This window comes from Girardinichthys multiradiatus, chromosome 15, assembly GCF_021462225.1.
Source record: "Girardinichthys multiradiatus isolate DD_20200921_A chromosome 15, DD_fGirMul_XY1, whole genome shotgun sequence".
NCBI classification, from domain to species: domain Eukaryota; kingdom Metazoa; phylum Chordata; class Actinopteri; order Cyprinodontiformes; family Goodeidae; genus Girardinichthys; species Girardinichthys multiradiatus.
In genome coordinates this window covers 14,676,413-14,698,312 of record NC_061808.1, presented here as the reverse complement: position 1 = coordinate 14,698,312, position 21,900 = coordinate 14,676,413, and the positions used below count along the sequence as shown (strand labels likewise).

Sequence of the window (21,900 nt, the reverse complement as noted above, 5' to 3'; positions counted from 1 at the left end):
CTCCCACCTACAGCTTCATGTTTTCAAAAAAGGTACAGGAGATTTTTTGTGTGCTCCAAAAGATGTTGTCTTTCGGCTTTAGTGAGAACTTGTGCAGATGTGAGAAGAAGAATCTTGTAAAGATTCTCCTCAGATTTGCAATAAAAATATTGCAAATGTAACAGATGGGAAAAATATGGTTGTAAATGAATAACTTGCTACCACAAGGTTTTTAACTACTTACATTTAAAGCCAAGTTTGTTGTTGCTCAAAATGTTCTATACATTTATCTTTAGATAGTGCCACATTTGACACATTGGTAAATATTCATGTACGTCTGTCGATCAGATTTATGAAATTTACTTAAATTCCTTCAAATAACAAATGATCAAGTACAGAATTAGTCATTTTTTCATTGTGTTTTAGATTTTAATTATATAACAATTAAGATAAATATTCCAACTTATGCTGATTTTTGCTGATTTGCTTTGTGTTTCCTTTAGAATGTTGCTGCAATACTTTTAGCATCATCTGAGTCTTTTTTCGTAGCTGCTAGCATGGCAGCAAACTCTTTGACAAACTTAGTAATAACATTGTATACTCAAGAAGGACTATTTAGTGGTGTATCAACAAGCTCTCAATATTGGCAACCAGCTTGGCACAGCCATACATCACCTCTGCTGCTTGTGTGCTGCAAACATTCAGATTGACACTTTATTGCAGGCTTAAAGCATGGCTCCCGTGGAATTTGTCTATAGCGTCTTTTTGGGAGATATGTTTGGACAAATACTATCCTCCTGACAATGACCTAAACTTTATTACAGAGGGTCCATTTTATTCCACTGACAAAGACAGATGAGGAAAAATATATGAGAAACTCCCTCTCTTTCCTCTATCCTTTTGTGCTTCACAGCCTTTTCCTTACAACACCCAAACCAAGCAATCTTTGTGGCCCACCAGAAGTGAGATTTGTTGCTATGGCAACAATACTAGTAGTGCTCCCAGGTAATGTCAGGTTAAGTTTTACGGCTCTTTTGCTACAGGGATGCTCAGCAGTGAAATTCTTCTCCCAGTGTGTGTGTGTTCACAGAAATCCTCATGAACACACTATATGGGTGTGAACATGAGCTTGCATGTACACCCAGGAGTGCTCTCATGCAGCATTTTATCATCTCAGAAACAACACACCAGCACTCTCCGCTTCACCAACACAGTCCTGCACCCTGCAGTGGTTTCGGATTTTATAAAGTGTTTTTTCTTTTCAATGCATTCCGTCACACTATCCTTGTCCTCCCATACATACACTCCTACATTATATATTCTCAAAATCAACCACACAGTTCTCACCACCAAGCTGCTCTGAGCATAATTTTAAATCAATAGAATACCAGGATCAATGTTGCTGCAGAGCATCTGGAGTTGCTGATATTGCTTTCAGAATATAGTATATATAAAATTCTTGTTGATGTGAGGGTCTTTAATGATAATGCTCTTGTTGCCAAATTCTTTTACACCTTCTACTGGCATACTGAAAGTCCAAAGTTTCATGTTTCATGTCAATGCAAGTTGTATGGGTTTGCTGTGTTGACCCGTGCACAAGGGAGAAGCTGAAAAGACTCGTTCTTGCTAAAAAGATATGCCTATCAATAAAGGTAATACACAAGAAAGCCAATAACATAGTGTTAGAAACTCCTATATTATATATTTACTCTGTGAAGACTTTAGTGGTTTGTTGGAGAATGTTAATGAACAATTGAACCATGAATACTAAGGAATAGACAGGCAGGTCAGAGATAAGGTTGTGCAGAAAGTTTAAAGCAGGGTTAGGTTATAAAATAATGTATAAAACAAGTTTAGAACATTTCAAAGAGCACTGTTCAATTCATCATTCAAAAATGAAAATTATTGTGTAATTTTAAATCTATCAGGACATGAAGGTCCACCTAAATGGAAGGATTGGCAAGGAGAGCTTTAATCTAAGTAGCAGCTAAAACAACCATGCTTACTTTAGAGGAGATTCACAGCTCAGGTAGAATAATCTATTGACAGGACAACTATTAGTGGTGCGCTCCACAAATCTAGCCTTTATGGATGAGCTGCAAGAGGAAAGCCATTTTAAAAGAAACCACAGGAAAAAAAGCTGGTGCAGTTTGCACAGGAGACATTTGGAAAAATGAGATCTGGTCAGAAAAATGTAAAACAAATCTTGAAATTGACCAAAATTGCACTGCACATTACAATGAACACACCATCCCCATTTTTAAACATAGTGGTGCCAGCATTACTCTGTGGGATGCTTTTCCTCATCAGGACAGAGAGGTTGAAGGTCAAGGTTGATGGGGGTGCTGACTATAGGTCAATCATAAAAGAAAACCTGTTAGAAGCTGCAAAAGACTTGAGACTGTTGCTGAGGTTTCCTAAACATACAAAAAGAGCCTCAATGGAATGGATTCATTCTTGTATAATGGCGTAATGAAAATTCAGACACAAATCCATTTAACAATCTGTGGCAAGACATGAAAATGTGTGTTCACAGGTCCTCTCCTTTCAGTCAGGAAAAATTGAAAAAAGATGTCTAAATCAAGTTGAAAAAATGGCTGTGTTGAAGTGCATGTCAAACTTTTCAGATTTTTATTTGAAAAAGAAAATTAAAAACCATGTCATATTTTCCTTCAACTTTACAATTGTGCAATACGTTGTGCTGCTCTATCACTTATTATCCCAATAAAATACATGTAAGACTGTGGTTGAAATGTGACAAAATGTGAAAAAGGGCTTAAGAGGTATGAATACATTTGAAGGTACTTTGGGTTTCGACTGGGTTAATTAAATTATTGTTTTTGGTTAATGATCTTACAGTTAGTTTATTCTGTAAAGCAAAGCCAGTCTTTATTCTTGTTTTGTTTTGTAATGTGTGCTCACCTGGTTTCAATCATTACACCATTTGTTCACGTTTAATTTGCTCTTCAGTGTATATATGTACATTGGTTATTGCGAGAGTTTTCTGTTGCTGACATCAGCGTAATTATGCTCATGCTTATTTTTTTTTACTCTCAGCTTTTCTTGCTCATTCAATGGTTTCAGCTTTACTATATTTAATTGAAATGCTGTGCCCCCTGTCAGTCTGCCTCCTTCATGATCATTAGCCTACAGCTGGGCCATCTTCAACTGTTAGATTTTTTTTTTCTGAACCGTAGTGTAGTTTATTTTAAAAACATAATTTTAATTCAAAAACAGATTTGTAGAAGCACTGCTTTAAGAATGGATTTTATGAACAGACTGGAGTATAAAAAAATTTTTGTTTATTTAGTCATCAGTTTCTAAACAAATAATTGTGGCTCGGCCCCATGGTCCAGGTTTTCTTTATGTTTTGATTGGAAACAGGTCCAGTCAGAACTTTACAAATTTGAACTTTTTTTAAGGTGGGATGATTGTACAACATCCATTTTCAATAATGTTTTAAAAAAAGAATTGGTATTTGCACAGAGTTAAAATTATGAAAACAAGTTCAAATATATAGAGACTGCTTTATCCAGTCTAAAACCAGTTTTGATGAGCATTTGGGATTATCGCCCTTTGTAATACTCAGCTGTTTCAACCAGCTGGCCGTATTGAGGTTAGGTAGAAGAATTTGAATGTAAGACTTCTCCATCATTATTCCAACCATTATATGCAATGCACAAAACAAATGGTAGCCCCACAGCATAATGCTGCTATGACCATGCTCAATAGTTGTTGTAGTTTTCTTAAGTTTGAAAACAGAACCTTGTCTCCAAATACACTTTCTTTTACTAAGCCTAAATAACTCAGTCGAGCATAACTCCTGGTTAGCACCCTCTCAGGCCCTGTTTGTAGGCTATAGTCTATATGTATACATTTAACCCAGTGTGAATTAGACAAATTCTACAATAAATTCAAACAAATGCACCCCTTTTTTTATTATTTGCAGTTGTAAGTTACACAATGGTTCACACTGGGAAACAGTGTAAATGAAACAGTTCAATTGCATTCCTAAAAAGCTTAAATTAGTACAATATTCATGGTAGTGTTAACCAAAACTCAAAAGGATGATTGGATGACTCTAAAAATAATAAACAAGGACTGTACCAACATACACAGAAAAGTGAAAACATAAACGTCTAAAACTTTAAGATAATATAGTAACGTCTTTAGCTCAAAAATACTCAACTGCAAGAACTTACCTTTATTGATGTGTTGTTGTCATCAATGAGGGTATCTGTCAGCTCTAAATGTCCCTCTTCAGCCACTTTCTGAAGCACCATACAAAATGTCCCAACCAGTCTACAGGAAAGGAGAAAGTCACAAAATGTAAAACAACTGAATCTACTTATGGGAACATGCTGCGTTTTTTTATTTATTTTTTGTCCTTTTGGTTTACTCTGTTGCCCATTTGTTCATCCATTTAGCCTCGCTGAGTCACTGCAGCATCACTTCTGCCCTTTCACTTACAGTAATAAAAAAATGGCTAATTGTATTTCCTCCTTGCTCACCAGAGGCATCTGTTCTCCACTGTGTTTCCTTTTGCACAGTATGACGGTGAATGTGTCATGAACAAGAGCTGCTTGGGTGAGATAAGACACACTGAGAAAGTTCCACCAGCTCACACACGGAATCTCTCACCAAAAAGCAACGTGGAAGAAACTCAAACACAACCTAAACTCTCAGAGGTGAAGATTTTGTTTCATTTGCCAACATTTTGGCTGTTCGTTAGACTTGTAGGAACTATATATTTATACTGCTTATAATTTAAAGACGTGTTCACAAATAATTTTCCAAATATGTATTTTATGTGCTTCTATGTTCAAGGACCCACATTGTGAGGATATTATAAAGAACAAGTGAATTCGACAGACTTAAGTGACGTTTTCAGAAATATGGATTATATTGTGACGTTACAGTTTACAGTTTGAATGTGCTCTATAAGACAAATCAATTACCCAGAGTCGTCCACTTTAAATACAAGTTAAATAGGTAGGTAGCCTGATGAATTATAATAAACAAAATAGACACAATCTCCTTAAGGGAAAACATATAAATATACAGATGTTTTAGACATATGGTGCTGAAGTGCCTTCCAAATACCCACACCCAAAACATATAATGGAAAGATTATGATATCCCATAGGTAAATGTTTTTCTTAATATTTAAAGATAAGAAGTTCACCATCAAGATCATTTTCTCTCAGCAAAAGTCATTGTAACATTAAGATGTAGTTGTGTTGAAGTCAGTTTTGTGATGAAGGGGCCACAAGAAACTGAGAAAAAAAGATCTCCTGTCTTTTCAAAATGAATAGTCAAGCCATATTAGAGATAATAAAGGAAGCACTGAAGATCTAATTTAGATTTTTTTACTGGTTTTTATCATGGCTGCCACTTAGATTCTGCCAGGCCATTTCATTCAGCTGCATATCTTCAGAAGCTATAAAGACCATTTCACCAGGCTCATTACTTAAAACACTATGTCCAGAAAAGAAATTAGATATACAAATAAAAACAAAAAATAAAAACCTTTTATTGTTATCATTTTCTTTTATTTTCAGCATTCCTTAAAAAGCAGATGATGTTGAGTGAAAATAATTAAAATTTTAAATAATGTGTCCAACAATGTGAAATACTTCCAAAAAATACTAATACATCCTGGATCTTCTTATATTTCATTACTTTACAAACACAAACTTCAATTCCATTTTAACTCAGGGATATGCTTAGGTCAGAATCATGGGTGTTCAACTCTAGTCCCTAAGGGCTGGTTTCTGGCATGTTTTAGATGCTTAACTGTTCCTACTCAGCTGATTCAAATGGCTGAAAGCCATTCAGTGTGCCATGACGTTCTGTGGGGGCCTTGTAATATTAATTTAATTTAGGTGTGTTGAAGCAAAGAAACAACTGAAATCTGATCTAAACTGATCTAAACCATTAAATTGTAGCTCTGGCTGTGTGTTTAGTGTTATTATCCTCCGGCTGGATGGTGAACTTCCACCTCAATCTCACATCTTCTGTTGCCTCTAACAGGATTTCCTCTAGTTCTTCTTGTTCTGTCCTTAGCTCAATCCAAATTGTCATTAACTCAAGCAGCACCATAGCATAATGCTGTCATCACCATGTTTCATGTTGGAGATAGTGTATTCAGGGTGATTTGCCGTTGATTTTCAGCCACAGTGTTTTACATGGAGGCTAAAAACCTCAAGTTTCATCTTATCTGACCAAAGTACCTTCTTCCACATTAAAATGCAATGGATTTTATGACAGTTACAAGACAAGACAAAATTAACACTTTTACAAGGTATGACATTTTGACAGAGGGCAGAGCCAATAAACAATTTGTGGGGATATTGGCATTGCATGTTATTCTGTTCTTCTTTTTAAACGTTCCACAAAAACACAAACAAATACAAAAGAATGGGATAAAATACTGTTGAATGCAGGTCATTGCTGCCAAAGGACCCTTCACAAAACATAACAATAGGAGAAACTCTGTACAGGTCCCATTCAAGCAGCCAATTAGAGCTGGTGAATAATTTAAAGAGTTTCCTTATACATTGTTGGCAGAGCAATAAGTCACACATAAAAAATATGTAGAGCAAAGCCACAACCATGTAATTTCCAATATAACCTTTGTTCACACCTACTATTAGATCAGATTAGAAACAGACAGAAAATGAAGCTGTTATATATTTAATGGCATTGATCCCACACATATTCAAATGACTCAACAAAGGAACCATTACAAGGAAGTGTCACAGGTATTTAGCAGGCAACTTACATGGAAATCTAAAACTGTTAAACAAGGCTATTCATGCAATAGCCAAGCACCCACATACACAGAAAATCTGCTGTGTTAGGGTAATGATGAAATTGCCCTAACCGTATTATAACCGACAGCCATGGGATGAAACGAAATAAGGATACACTACCGCAGTTGTGATTAAATATGAAATACATCAAAACTTTCTAATAACAATTATGAGCAAAAACTAACACTGCAAAGCAGGCAGCATCTTATCAGAGGGTAAATATGGTTATTATTCTCGTCCTCTCCCTGCATTAATCCCTCTCTACCTCTGCTGTTGTTATGAGCACTTTCCTTGAAGCCAGTGGATATGAATTGATGTTTATTGCAAATTGAGGCTGTACTTGAGTTGGCAGAAGTTCATACTCTATAAGGAGCTAACTTTTATTCTGGAACATAAGTCCAAGTATTCTTATAGGAAGTGATTCCCCTAAGGCATAGACAGATGCTTTCACTGTGAAGGTGAGTTACTGTCAGTCTCCCCAATGCATACATTTACAGGCTCCACTGAGGTGACTAAAGGTAAAGTTGGGGAGGATACTAATAGCTTTGTGGAAAAAACTTTTTCTTGAAGTTCAACTTTGATCCCGGTCATGGTGGGTGCTAACTCACTGCAGTATAATCAACTACTTCCTTCATCAGACAGGGCTGATCAATACATTCAGGCCAGCTCTGTCGTTTCCTTTCAACCATTGTAATGAGTGTACAAGTGGTGAATAATTGAATTGAGCGGGGCCTATCATGTTCTGCCACACTTTTTACCATTTCAAAGGGTGGCATTCATTATTGACCAACAATTTACTTTCGTCTGTTTCATAATTCAAAGCTCACCTTCCTTTCATTTTGTATTTTCATTTTTTGATACCCTGTATTTTTTTAACAAATTATGGCATGACCAAGCAAAGGATCATGATAAGAAATGCTTGAGAGGTGACATGAGATTTGAGATTTATTTATAATCAAAGCAAAGAAACAACAATAGAAACTTACACTTGGTGTTTAAAGATAAAATTATCTATGGACCAGCAATGCCTGCAAACCATAACAGAAAGTTTCTTCATTTCAGATGCAAAATACTGATGACAAAATGCTATTAAAGTGTTTCTCATGTGTCAGTTCCCAAAAATCTGTTTTCCAGTGTGGCCCGTTTTAGCCGTGTTTAGTGCTGTGATGCCTGCGGGCTTCATAAGAGCTTCATAAGAGCCAAATAGCATCACAGCACAGATTCAAAGAGAATCACACATAAACACAGTGTGACCCAGATTTATTTTACTCAAATTATTTTTAATAGAAAGTTGGAACTATGAGAAAAGAGCATGGGTGCTTTCAAATGCCATCTAACAGATGGATAATACAGATGTTTTAGAACTGATGCCCCTTACTGCATTCAAGGTGTGGATGGTGAGTGCATACAAAATGCAGAAATAAGGTATAGGGGCTAGCTTTGCAATAAGAAGTTTACCTGCTCAATCACTAATGAGCAGGTAAAATGTCTTAATACCTGCTTAGTGAAACCTGCAAAGTTACACACTGTACTGGGTTTTGCAATTAGAAGTTTTACCTGCCCAAACTTTAATGAGAAACTACTGAATGTCATATTGCCAAAGGCAACTTAAGAGTCAACTCTTGCCACAAATTCTGAATTAGATTTAGGTCTGGAGTTTGAAGGGGCCAGTTCTAATACAAGAATATGCTTTGATCTAAAACAGGGGCACACAAGTCCAGTTCTCAAGAGCTACTATCCTGCAACTTTTAGATTCATACTTTCTCCAGTAAACCTGTCAAATGAATGGCTCCTAACCAGGTCTTTGCAGAGCTAAATGAGAGCTAAATGACATGTTGACAAGGGAATTCAGCCATCTGATTCAGGTTTGTTGGAGAAGGAATTCATTTAAAAGTTGCAGGATGGTAGCTTGTTAGGACTAGACTTTGCCACTTCTGATCTATGTTGCCCAGGTTGTATATTTAGCAACATTTGTGGTGCTTGAAGGAGAACTTCCATCTCAGTCCGAAGTCTTTTGCAGCCTCTAACAGGTTTTCTTCCCGAACTGACTTGTATTTAGCTCCATCCATTTTCCCATCGACTCTGACCAGGTTCTCTGACCGTGCTGAATAAAAACCATCCCCACAGCGTGATGCTGCCAACACCATGTTTGATTAAGGAGATGCAGTATTCGGAGTCTTGAGCATTAACCGTTTTCCACCACACAGTGTTTTGAATTTAGGGCAAAACGAGAAATTTTGATGACCAAAACACCTTCCTTCACCTTCCTGTTTTTTTCCTCTGTTTAGTTGTGTTTTTGTTGTGCTATGTTGTGCTTGTACCAGTCATGATTAACTTTCAATATCACAGCCAATGTAAATATATTTAAGTAAAATTTAGATGCAAAAATTGTCATCACACTCTTGCCTATTAAACAATAGGCTTTTGACAACTTCCAATAGGAATCAACGACCTTATGTTGAAAACTCGGGCTATGCACACCTTCTATGTCAACATACAAACACATGTAGGGCACTCATGAGGAGCATGTTATGAAAGTATATCCTTCAGCCAGGGGAAAAAAACTGATAATTAAACATGTTATATATGCCGTTGGCATGCAGTGACCCTCATGCATCACTGCCTCCTTTGTCCTATGGTAATGTGATCACACATAGGGTTATAGGGTGTGACATGCTGGCCTTGCAGTGTGTTGGTACTTAAAGTGATGAAGTACGTTGGTTAGCATAATAGTGATGTAGCCTGTGGACATATGGAGCAGGTGTGAGAACAACAGGAAGTATTGTCTGCTCTGAATTATTTACCAACTTCAGTGTGCCAGGTTTAGCATGTTTGCTTGCAACTATAAAAATGAACCAAACTGCTCAAAGAAAAAGTTCTAAAAACTGCTTATGTCTCTTCTTTTTGCTTTCTGTAAAGAAAACATGTAGACTTTTTTTCATACAACTGTAACTGAACCTATTTTTCTATTTTATTTCAGTGGAGCAAAGTGTTTATGTTCTTTTATTACTCTGTTGCTTTGATGCGACCAAGGAAATGTCTTTTGGTTTAAGATTGTGGGTTGATACTGATGGCGTCTTCTAGAAAACAACTAGGCCCAAAACCATAGTATAGTAGATGACGTCTGACAGGATGTCATATAAAAAGAAAAACTGAATAAGTTTAATCCATCTGTCCAGTGCGCTTTCTATTGTGAGCACTGGTCAGATATAAAAAGTGCCCTTTGTATAGAAGCTACTGACTATTTACTTTTTAAAGCTCTTGTTATAGCCAGGATGTTTTCATTTTAGTGGGTTTACTCAGTTTTTTTAATTCTAGTATCTTATAATCATTTTGATCTCTGTCTATTTTGCAGTCGTTCTTTGTCCCTTTGTGGTTTGTACCTAATTGTTTTGTGCCTTGCTCTTATTATTTACTATTTATTTAGAATCTGGTTTGTTTTGTGTTTCTGCTAATTTTCCAGGTGTTTTTGGAAGTGGTTTTGTCCAGCTGATGTCACCTTCTCTCCGATGTGGGTCTTATTACAGGGATTTGTGATATTCTTTGCTATGTTTGTATTGTTTCATCACACCCTGATAATTTAGTGTCACTGTGGGGTACCAGACTTAAGCAAGGACAAAAGGTGTTCAAAAATTGGAAAAACTTCAATTTCATACTGTCAAAAATAGTTAACAAAAGGTCAACTTTGTCAATACAAAAATAACTCAGATAATAAATGGCATGAGTTTGGGCCCAACTCAGCTGAGGTCAACTGAACAGTAACAAAACTCAAACAAAACTGACCTCCAGACAAAAAACAAAGGCTATTTAATTAAATAGGGGTTGGAATAACCTAGACTCACCAAATGGGGAAGGCACAACATAAGAGGAACAACAAATGGAAGAAAATACATACAAAATTAACAAAGATAAATGACACAAATTAATCTTTAACTTAACACAAATAAGTGAATACTAAAGTGACAAAATAACTAACAACTTTAACAAGTTAAGAAGTTAAACCCCCCCCTTCAGTTTTTGGAATAATGGTATGTTCCTGGCTTCCACCTCCAGCTGGTCTGCCTTTGCAGAACCTCAAAGAAAAAAAAACCAAGTATAAGTAAACCATTCACACAAATCTTAACTAAAGTGTGCACCCATTAGAAAATCTGTCTAAATAAAATAACTTGAACTTATGTATGGTCTCCTCTGAAACTAATAAATGTAAAACAATGAAACAATACTAACACTTTGTGGTGGTGGTAGAAGAATCCACCACAGTCACTTTCCATTCATTTACAAAGATAAACTATTTGTCAGGGCTGACCTCAAACATCCTACACGTTGATTGTTGTTAGAAGTCTATAATAAATTCCTTCCTTTTTGTTAGGATAAATAGCATAATTCCTCCTATTGTTTTTGTCCTTTTTTGGACTGGTCTGACTGAGACCTAATGTGTTGAGGCTGTATTTTAAAGCAACTTGAATGGTAAAAGCACCTCACTGATTTTCGTTAACTGTGGACTTAAATCTGTGTAAAGATCAGGACTCAGAAGGGATTATCTGAAGGACAATACTGCTTGGATTTTGCCTTTGATAATCTCCACCTTAATTCTAAAAAACAATAACTACAGACTGCACCCACAGTCTAGAGCAACAATGCATGAAGCTGTCAAGCAAAAATAAGAAAATGGTGAAGAATCTGAACCAATTGACTGGCAGATGAGTTCCTTATACAGCAAAGACTCTTCAGGAAGCTAAGGGTTTTCCAATTGTCCACGGCTGGAATACATGTCCACATTACTCAGTGTATGTTTACTCCAATAGAAGTATAAAGTTGTCCAAAAATGTTATACTAGTAAAATGTATTTGGTAAAAATGCTACTCAAGCACTGAGTAACTATTTGATCACAACATCTGACTTCTGACATCTGAAAACAACAAATTCAGGCAGAAGAAGCACATTTTCAAATCCAATTTTGTTTACAGCATAAAGCTTTAGCAACCAATACTTATAGCTGGTGATTAATTAATGTTAGAACAGTGCAAATAAGTAACAATATAAGTATACTGTTTACTATGTTTTCAGTTGATCTCCAATTGTCAAAGCAAGCCCAGCAAATAACAACAGACAAATGAAGCTTGAGTACAAGTAAGACAAGAAGTCTCTCTTTACCATAAATTGTCTATGTCTTCTTCATGTTTGGTTCTTCATTCAGTGAAGTAACTTCAGGTTACTTCACTGAAGTAACCTGAAGTTACTTCAGTGAAACTGGCTACTCTGCCAGTTTCTGGCAGAGTAGCCAGAAACTGTACTTAAGTTAGAGTAACTTTACTGATATATTATATATATACTTATATTATAATATGTAATATAACAATACTTAAGCAAACGTAAAAGGTACTAAACTACAAAAAATTACTCCTACAAATAAATTTAAAAGTTACTCAAGTAAGTTTTCTCAATTTATAGATACAGTATTGTTAAAAATACTTATTTACAAATACTAGTATTTGTTCTGTTTTTTCCATTATTAACTAATGTTAATATGATAAGTCAACACTGCCCTATGTAAAAATGTAATTGCTCTCCTTCAAAAATTCTGAATTAACTGTTATTAACCACAGTTTTTAATTCACTTTCACAGGACAAACCCAGGCCAGAACCCTCCATATTTCAAGAATATAAAAATAATCTGTCTGGAAATATGAAAAAGGGTAAAAACAACTGAAAAAAAGTCATTGACATCTATTAGTCTGGAAGGGGTACAAAGTCGTTTCTAATAAATGTCAGAGACTATAGTGAACCCCAGTAGAAGCCATTATTGACAAGTTATCCAAACATCGAACAGTGTTAAACCTTACCACAAGTGGTTGGCCTACCAAAATTACTCCAAGAATGCATCACTGGCTCATTCAGGAGGTCACAAAAGAACCCAGAACAACAACTAAAGCCCTGCAGGTCTCGTTATCTCAGATAAGGTCAGTGTTAAGAGACTGGGCAAACATGTGACTCATGGGAGAGGTTGAGCATGGTGAATGTCCATCCACCGCTTTGAAAGCTTAAGCTCAGATGCACTTAGATTATGCAGCAGGACAATGACAAAACAAGCCCACCTCTGAATGGCACAAAAGAGACCAAGGTAAAGGCTTTTGAATGGCCAAGTCCAGACTTAAACTATGATGAAATTGCTAGGTACAAAAGGACAGACAATCATGTACTTCAATAGAAATGGAAGAAATAAAAAACATAAGGTTCTGTTCATTATGCAGGGGTGCACATGGTTTTACTGTTTTCAGGTTTTATGTTTCTTTATGAGGCATATTTTGGTATGGATTTCAACTCTAAAGCATTTTAAAAGGAAGACTTTTTTTTAAAAAGTGAACTATGTGAGATTCTTTGTTTTGCACACAAATGTTTTTTGTTGTGTTTGTATATTGTAAAATGATCTGTTCTGTCTGAGATAGGGTGTTCCTGTTTTGTGGTAATCTGTTGTAAAGTTCTGAAGATATTTCGCTAAAAATCAAAATGCAAATTTTATTTCAAGAAATGTCAGAAAGAAACATCATCTGTTGTCTAACATTATTTCTTTTAATTTATAAGAAACTATGTCCACTTTATGTTGAGATACTATATAACAACCAAAGATTAAAACAAAGAACTAGACAGACCAACACTGACACCTTGTAAGACCCATTGAAAATTGCTCACACTGCCTTATGTTACAATGCCAAATTCAATTGGCAAGAGAATACCAGCTTTGTCACAGTATCAGAAGAGTTGCTTTTTAAACATTGAGCTCTCCAAAGCTATGTGACATCCTGCACCTAATTATGTTGAGCTATGAAACAGTATTCCTGTATGAGTCTTCTTCACTTTCCCTCACAATGGCACCACAAAAATCATGATGGCAGGTTAGTGCTGTCTTGATGGGTACCAAAATAACATTTGTCTGCACACCTGTCACCAGCTTTTTAGATCTCATTCATCCTTGTGGTTAGATAAGACAGTAAGGTCACACGAATAAAATGCCAAGACATTAGTTCAAACAGATGCAGAGAGTGACAAGCGAATAAAGTTTGAATGAGGCTATCTAACCTTTATTTAATTTGGCCTCCTCACTGCTTATAAAAAGCTTCAACCAACCCATTGTGAAAACCAATTGGATCTGTTTCAGACATAGGGGATGGACCTGCTTTCAGTGTTTAGAAGGAGACAAACTATCACTGCATTTGTAGAGGAGGTGAAAAAACCCTTGCGGGAAGTATTCAGTTTGCAAGAACCACTGTGTAACTGCTAAGGTCTAATAGTACATGTCTTTCATACTGAGGTACATTTAGCACATCTAAATGAAAAGATTGAGCATTAGGGCACCATGTGTTTGTATTCAGCTGTCTTACTGGAGTGAAGCAGCATATTGCGGTCTGTCTCTGCTTGTTTTCTGAGCGCTCTGACTGGTTAGCTGATGCACGTAAAAATTCATAGAAGAATAGACATTTGACAAAAATTTATTGCAAAGTTAATGTTTATTATACAGGAAGAAAAGTTGATAAAATCATTATTCAGTCGATTTTACTGATGTTAAAATGCAGCTTATAATACTAAATGATAAAACACTGACTTTGAGGTTTCATCAAATTTTTTGAGCAACCTCAGCAAAACTCAGAGGTTTCATCCAAACTGGCTGATCCATAACTATAAAGCTGAAAAAATGTCATAATGTTAAAGGCTGATCTGACCCACATAAACAGAAGCACCCAGAGAACAGAGAACCATTTAGGAAGTTTATTAACAGACTGGAGTGGGAAACTGCAACAGAAGGGATGGTAAGAAATGGTCCTGCAGGATAATTGGAAATTAACAGACTGTAGTACGGACCTAGCTGGGTTCTGATCCACCAGGGAGAGAGAGGTGAGTCCAGACCAGCGGATAGCTGCGTTCTAGGCCACCAGGATTTCGGAGGCTGGAGACTGGAAGACCGTCGGAGGGCGGACAGGTTCGGCTCGGCGGGGCTCAGACGGATTGCCAGCTGGTAAGTAGTCCAGGTTTTTCTTTGTTTGGTTGGGTATGATCTCCAGTTCTCCAGGAAGCGAGGCGGAATCAAAGCTCTAAACAAAGACAAGAGTTACTTCACAAGGACAGGTAACTTGTAACAGACAAGATAATTCTGGCCATGTTGAAATACCGAATAGGCAAACACTCAGGCGACGATGTACTGGCAATCCATCCTCTTTATACCTCCCCAAGTGATCATCTCAATCCGCCGCACCTGTTACCTTCTGAGAACGGTCTCAGGCGACACCTAGTGGCTGAAAATAGTTAGTAGCAGCTACAGACAGAATCCAGACTCTGACACCACCTCCCCCTCAACAGCCGCCACCTGGTGGCCCGGAAGACCCAGTTGAGAGGAGTGGAAGTCCCGGAGAAGTGAAGGATCCAAAATGAAGGACTTCGGAACCCACAAGCGATCCTCCGGACCGTAGCCAGCCCAGTCGACCAAATACTGCCAGCCCCGACCACGGCGACGGGCAGCCACAATCCGGCGGACCGTGTAGGCAGGATGGCCTTGGAAGTCCGGGGCGGGAGGAGGGGGATCAGGAGGAGGGCAAAGCATGTTGGTACGGACAGGTTTCAGCTGAGAAACGTGGAATACTGGATGAATATCCCATTCAGGAACAAATGCCTCCCATAAAGCAACCAACCCCCCACCATCAGATCATCTGCTTGCACTAAGGATCTCCGAGGAAGATGTAAACAGGCTCTTTCAGCGCATGAAAACAAAGAAAGCTGGAGGACCTGATAACGTCTCCCCATCATGCCTGAAAGCCTGCGCACATCAACTTGCTCCGATCTTCACAAGAATCTTCAACAAGTCACTGGAGAAATGTGAGGTCCCCTCCTGCCTCAAACGATCCACCATCATCCCGGTTCCCAAGAAACCCACCATTGTAGGATTAAATGACTACAGGCCTGTAGCCCTGACGTCTGTGATCATGAAGTCCTTTGAGCAGCTGGTGTTGAAGCACCTGAAATACATCACAGGCCCCCTGCTGGACCCCCTGCAATTTGCTTACCGAGCAAACAGGTCGGCAGATGATGCTGTTAACTTAGGTCTACACTTCATCCTGCAACACCTCGACCGTCCAGGGACGTACGCCAGGATCCTGTTTGTAGATTCAGCTCGGCCTTCAACACTATCATACCAGACATCCTCCACCAGAAGCTCACACAGCTCAACGTCCCAGCCTCCACCTGTCAGTGGATCAACAGCTTCCTGACAGACCGACAGCAGCAGGTGAGACTGGGGAGCATCTTCTCCCGATCCAGATCAATAAGTACTGGTGCCCCCCAGGGGTGTGTTCTATCCCCACTCCTCTTCTCTCTGTACACAAATGACTGCACCTCATCGGACTCATCCGTGAAACTCCTTAAGTTTGCAGATGACACCACTGTCATTGGACTGATCCAGGACGGTGATGAGTCTGCATACAGACAGCAGGGGGATCGGCTGGTACACTGGTGCGGTCAGAACTACCTTGAACTGAACCCACTCAAGACTGTGGAAATGGTGGTGGACCTTCGGAAAACACCACCCCCATACACCCCCCTCCACCATCCTCAACAACACTGTATCGGCCATGGACCACTTCAGGTTCTTAGGAACCACCATCTCTGAGGACCTGAGATGGTCTTCACACATAGACACTGTTCGAAAGAAGGCCCAGCAGAGACTGTACTTCCTGAGGCAACTCAAGAAGTTCAACCTTCCACAGGAGCTGCTGGTGATCTTCTACACTGCCATCATTCAGTCTGTCCTGTCTTCATCCATCTCAGTGTGGTTTGGCTCATCCACAAAACAGGACAGGTCCAGACTGCAAAGAATAATCAGGACTGCAGAGAGAATAATCAGGGCTGACCTTCCCTCCATCATTAAACGTGATTGTGAAGATGAGTAATTTGTTATTATTCTTTTCCAGGTAAACCACACGAGAATGGCTTAAGTGAACTGCTGAACCATGTTGCATACAAAGCACCACAAAAGTAACAACATTTCTGTCCTTAAAAATAATAAGAGCTGAATCAAGATGTCTGAACAAAATGATTTTTACATTTTAAGACCTTCACAAAGTTGGTATTTACAGTCATGGTTGAAGTTGAAGTAGATATTAGAATCAATACACAGTAGAACGGTAACAAAAAATACCTTTAACAATCAAAGGTCTGTGGTAACAGTCAACATGTTTGCTTAGGGCTTGTTTGTTGGAGTGCAAGATGAGGTTTGACAATGTTTTTTCTTTGTGTTTTTCGCCTGGCTTTTACTTCCAAGATGTCCAGCATTGGCCAGAATTTTTTTTCTTTCATTAAAGATATGTCTTGCTGCTATTCTTAGTCTCAGCCTGATGAATCTGGTGGTTATTTTTCTTTACACATCGTGACATGAAGGAGGCATGCTTTCTAATAGATTTGCTTCTCTCTCTAGAGTATCCATGGCATTTGGGAGCTCCATGACAGATTGACTGGACCTTGTTCTGAAAAGTTTTTCAACTTTCTGGACCAGACTGAAGGCTTCATGTGATGGCCGACACAGCACCCCTGGTTATCAATAGGGTACTGTTCTCTCCTTCCAAAGTGTCATCATTTTGCTTAATTGAACTTGAGCATCCATCACAGATGTTGGAATGTTTGATAACTTTATTTACAATGTATACTGTAAGATGGTACAGAATACATGTTTCGCTGTTGGTGAGGTCAGGAGTATCTGTGTTTCCAATCAGCTGCTCCACACGAAGGCCAGGACTGGGAAATGTCTCCTTAATGTACAGGAACTCTGCCAGAAGACTGCCGCCATCCTCCTGATAGCTTCCTGATTTTACAGTTATAAGGAACTGCCCAACTGAGATTGATCTCAGTGCCTGGTGAAACTCCACTGGTGTTGGGACTGGATTCCTTTGACTTATGCAGCTGAACAAGTTTTCAAGGCAGTCCTGAGTAAACCTGCTTGTCAACACAAACATGTGTCCATGGTCAAGCATGTCTTTCTGAATACCTAAAATTGTAGATGTTGCCATCACAATTCCTGTGTGCACTGGTTTCCAGCTTCCTGTAGGACCTATTCTAAGTCCACTGAAGAGTGCTAACATGTCTTGGAGGAATTTAATAGCTTTGTTGTACTCTTCCATCTTATGCCTGCTGAGTCCCATCACAGGGTGGAGAGAGGACATGAGATCAAACCAGTGGTTCACCTGCTCCAGAAACCAGGCTGTTGTCAGATTAGAGGTGGGTCGCTGCTCCTGCTCCACCATGTATTTCAGACCTGCACTTGCTGACTTACTAAAGACATTCAATGCAGGCCCCACCTTCATTTTGTCAAAATGACTGGGCTGAAGGGTTTTTGTGAAAGATTTGGAGCAATTTTCAAAGGCATTTGTTCCTGAAAATCTACCAAATCTTTCAAAGGACCCAGTGAAACCTCATTGTGTGGCAGACTCTCTTTTTGTACAACCTCTGGTGGAATTGTGAAGGTCTGACCACTAACCAGGGCACTCTTCAAATTCTTCACCAGATGAGCGACATCTGGCATGAAGTACAGCCTTTTGTCTGGTCTTACTGGGTGTTGGACAAATGTTTTCTTGTGGCCCACTCCAAAAGCCCGCCACATCGCTCGGTTAGCACTGCCCATGTCAGTGGTGATGTTTACCAGAACAAGACCTATGGAAGCTGCTCTCTCAATGATGTCTAGGATGACTGGCTTGTAATTAGCTCCATTAGTGGAATTGCCACTAAAATGGTAACCCACAACTTGCTTCCATCTTGTACTTCCTGCCAACATAAAAACACATGCATGTGTTGCAGCTCCTGTGTGACCAGGCAGCGTCACATCCCCCAAATAGCTTCACCTCGGTTTCCTGATTGTATTCCCTGTTGATGCATACGTCTTGCCCTGTTGACCCTGGCTCATCAGTTTCTGGCATGTCCCTGTCCTCTGAGGCTACAATTTCATCTTCTTTTTCCCCTTCACTTTCCCTCATCTCACTTGCCTCATTTCAGTTTCTTCCTTCATCTCTGAAATTATAATGGCACTGTTAGCATAAAGATTAGGTAAAAAATTTGAAACGTATTATTTAACACGGTTCGTATCAAAGTTTACTTTAGAACTATATGTGTGATCACTAATCAGTGGATCAACATGCAGTGGAAGTTCTGCTGGACTTCTCATTGCAGGATCCTTCCTCCTCTTTGGTTCTGGGCGATGAAGAAAAAGGGTTGGAACGGCATCAGCCCTCAGTCTCACTTGGCCTGACTGTGCCCTCACAAACTGTCCTTTTTCAAAGTGTGCCTGTAAAGTGATTTATTTATTTATTTTCTTGCACATTTCATCAGGCCCTTGTGCATTTTCCAGTGCAGTGTGCAGATTGAACTTACAGCACATAGTTTCCTGTTGTTGTGACCTCTGGTGATGATGAGGTTGCTTCTACTGACTTGAACCAACCATTTTTTCCTTCTTTTAGGATCTTTTGGGAAGCCATACATACGGATTCCTTTCTCTGACCAATTGGTGCATCCAAATGCAGCACACCCAACCATGGTAACCTGCTGAACCTACAGAGGAACACATTTACTTTTTTTTTGCCTTCTAGCTATGATATTGATTGTTTCTGTATTGTTTTCTGGGAGGTCAGCAGATGTGGTGACTGACTTCAAAAGGAGCTGCTGCCAATGATGCCAAGGAGGATGAACCCTCATTCGGACTTGGGCACATTTTTACCTTGTCCAGATTTGATCAGATACAGTTTATTGGTGCAGATGTAATTAATAAACTGTATAAATGGTAGTGCAAGCACTTATTTATTAAAGCTAGTTTTGCATTTTACATATCGTACAATAAATTGTTTGGTCATTTATTTTTGCACAATTCAGTTGTTTTGTCATCTAATACAATTTTAACTACAGTTTCAATTAAATGAACATTTTAGTCAATGAATTACAATTTTACAACAGTTGTCAGACTACAGTCACAAACAACTCTGTTATAGATACAAGTACTCAGTTCACATGACAGCAAAAAATAGCATAATTATATCTTCTAAAAAAATTAAGAATTCATCCCAGGTCTTCAGTCATATTTTCATACAGCTACATATTTTCCTCATTCATTTAAAAGTTTTTTAATTTTCAAATACAATTTTAATTCTGCTCATTTTCCATCTGTAATATTTGGATATTTTTTTAAATACATAGGCAATAGATCTTTCCACGTAGTATAGGATGTAGATCCGAAGGTAAGTTTGATCAGAGCTCTTAGCTGCTGGCACAGAATACAGTTATAGCATTCCCATGCTAGCATGTGCTATCATGTGGAGGACATCAGAAAGAGCACTTATATTAGGTATTGTTACTTCTGTTTGGATTTTCAAATTATGATTTAGTAGCCAGTAATCAGTTCATTATTATTTAATTACCAAAAGTCACAGGAAAGAGTGAAAAAATTCGCTTTTTGCGTTATGTCGCGCCTGAAGCCGTTCAACCTGACTGACACCGCTGAGATGTTTGGAACTATTGAGAGCTACATGAACCACGTGACCGCCTATCGGTGAGTTCAAAGAGTGTCGTAACTCTCTCTTCCTATGGCGCTGGTAGCAGCTACAGACAGAATCCAAACTCTGACAAAAAATGGGTAAACAAAGTTAAAACAACAATTCTTGTCCAATATTTTACATTACAAATGCTGTGCAGTTTTTTAGAGTCTTGCAGACCACAGCCACAACCCCAATTTTAATGCACTTTATACAAATACATCTGCATTCATTGAAGCATTTTAAATTACCACAGACACACATGTAATACTACGGGGGTGGACTTGGTCGGGGGTCACAGTGTGGTCCTCTTTTGCTCCTGCCCAGGCGCTTGTGCTGGTTTAGCAGGGACTGGAGGTGTGGGGACTGTTGTGAAACAAAATAAGCATTTTTGCACTATAACAACCTGCTTTTATTTGTCTTTTCTTTATATATAAAAAATGGCTGTACATATATTAATTTACCTTTATTTTATTTCCTATAAAGTTCATATATTTATACTTAATGCTTGTATTCTGCAAGCACTTGAAACCAAAGTCAAATTCATTGTTTGTACATACAAACTTGGCCAGTAAAGCTGATCTGGATTCTGAAAATAAGGATGATGAAAATCTGGTGTCAAACATTGGTGACACAAATTTAGAGGTTGCCCAACCATGTACAGGTCCTTCTCAAAATATTAGCATATTGCGATAAAAGTTCATTATTTTTCATAATGTCATGATGAAAATTTAACATTCATATATTTTAGATTCATTGCACACTAACTGAAATATTTCAGGTCTTTTATTGTCTTAATACAGATGATTTTGGCATACAGCTCATGAAAACCCAAAATTCCTATCTCACAATATTAGCATATTTCATCCGACCAATAAAAGAAAAGTGTTTTTAATACAAAAAACGTCAACCTTCAAATAATCATGTACAGTTATGCACTCAATACTTGGTCGGGAATCCTTTTGCAGAAATGACTGCTTCAATGCGGCGTGGCATGGAGGCAATCAGCCTGTGGCACTGCTGAGGTCTTATGGAGGCCCAGGATGCTTCGATAGCGGCTTTTAGCTCATCCAGAGTGTTGGGTCTTGAGTCTCTCAACGTTCTCTTCACAATATCCCACAGATTCTCTATGGGGTTCAGGTCAGGAGAGTTGGCAGGCCAATTGAGCACAATGATACCATGGTCAGTAAACCATTTACCAGTGGTTTTGGCACTGTGAGCAGGTGCCAGGTCGTGCTGAAAAATGAAATCTTCATCTCCATAAAGCTTTTCAGCAGATAGAATCATGAAGTGCTCCAAAATCTCCTGATAGCTAGCTGCATTGACCCTGCCCTTGATAAAACACAGTGGACCAACACCAGCAGCTGACACGGCACCCCAGACCATCACTGACTGTGGGTACTTGATACTGGACTTCTGGCATTTTGGCATTTCCTTCTCCCCAGTCTTCCTCCAGACTCTGGCACCTTGATTCCCGAATGACATGCAGAATTTGCTTTCATCCGAAAAAAGTACTTTGGACCACTGAGCAACAGTCCAGTGCTGCTTCTGTG

The 21,900-nt window shown here is 38.5% G+C and overlaps 1 protein-coding gene across 11 annotated transcripts in view; it reads right to left on the bottom strand.

The window, feature by feature from the left end:
• otofa (otoferlin a) overlaps nucleotides 1–21,900 on the bottom strand; it is a 116,941-nt gene that overhangs the window by 56,200 nt on the left and 38,841 nt on the right. For all 11 annotated transcript variants that reach the window (XM_047388526.1, XM_047388524.1, XM_047388527.1 and 8 more), the window contains exon 4: nucleotides 4,182–4,281. In XM_047388526.1, coding sequence (XP_047244482.1) covers nucleotides 4,182–4,281 — 100 coding nt within the window. The remainder of the gene's footprint in view (nucleotides 1–4,181; nucleotides 4,282–21,900) is intronic.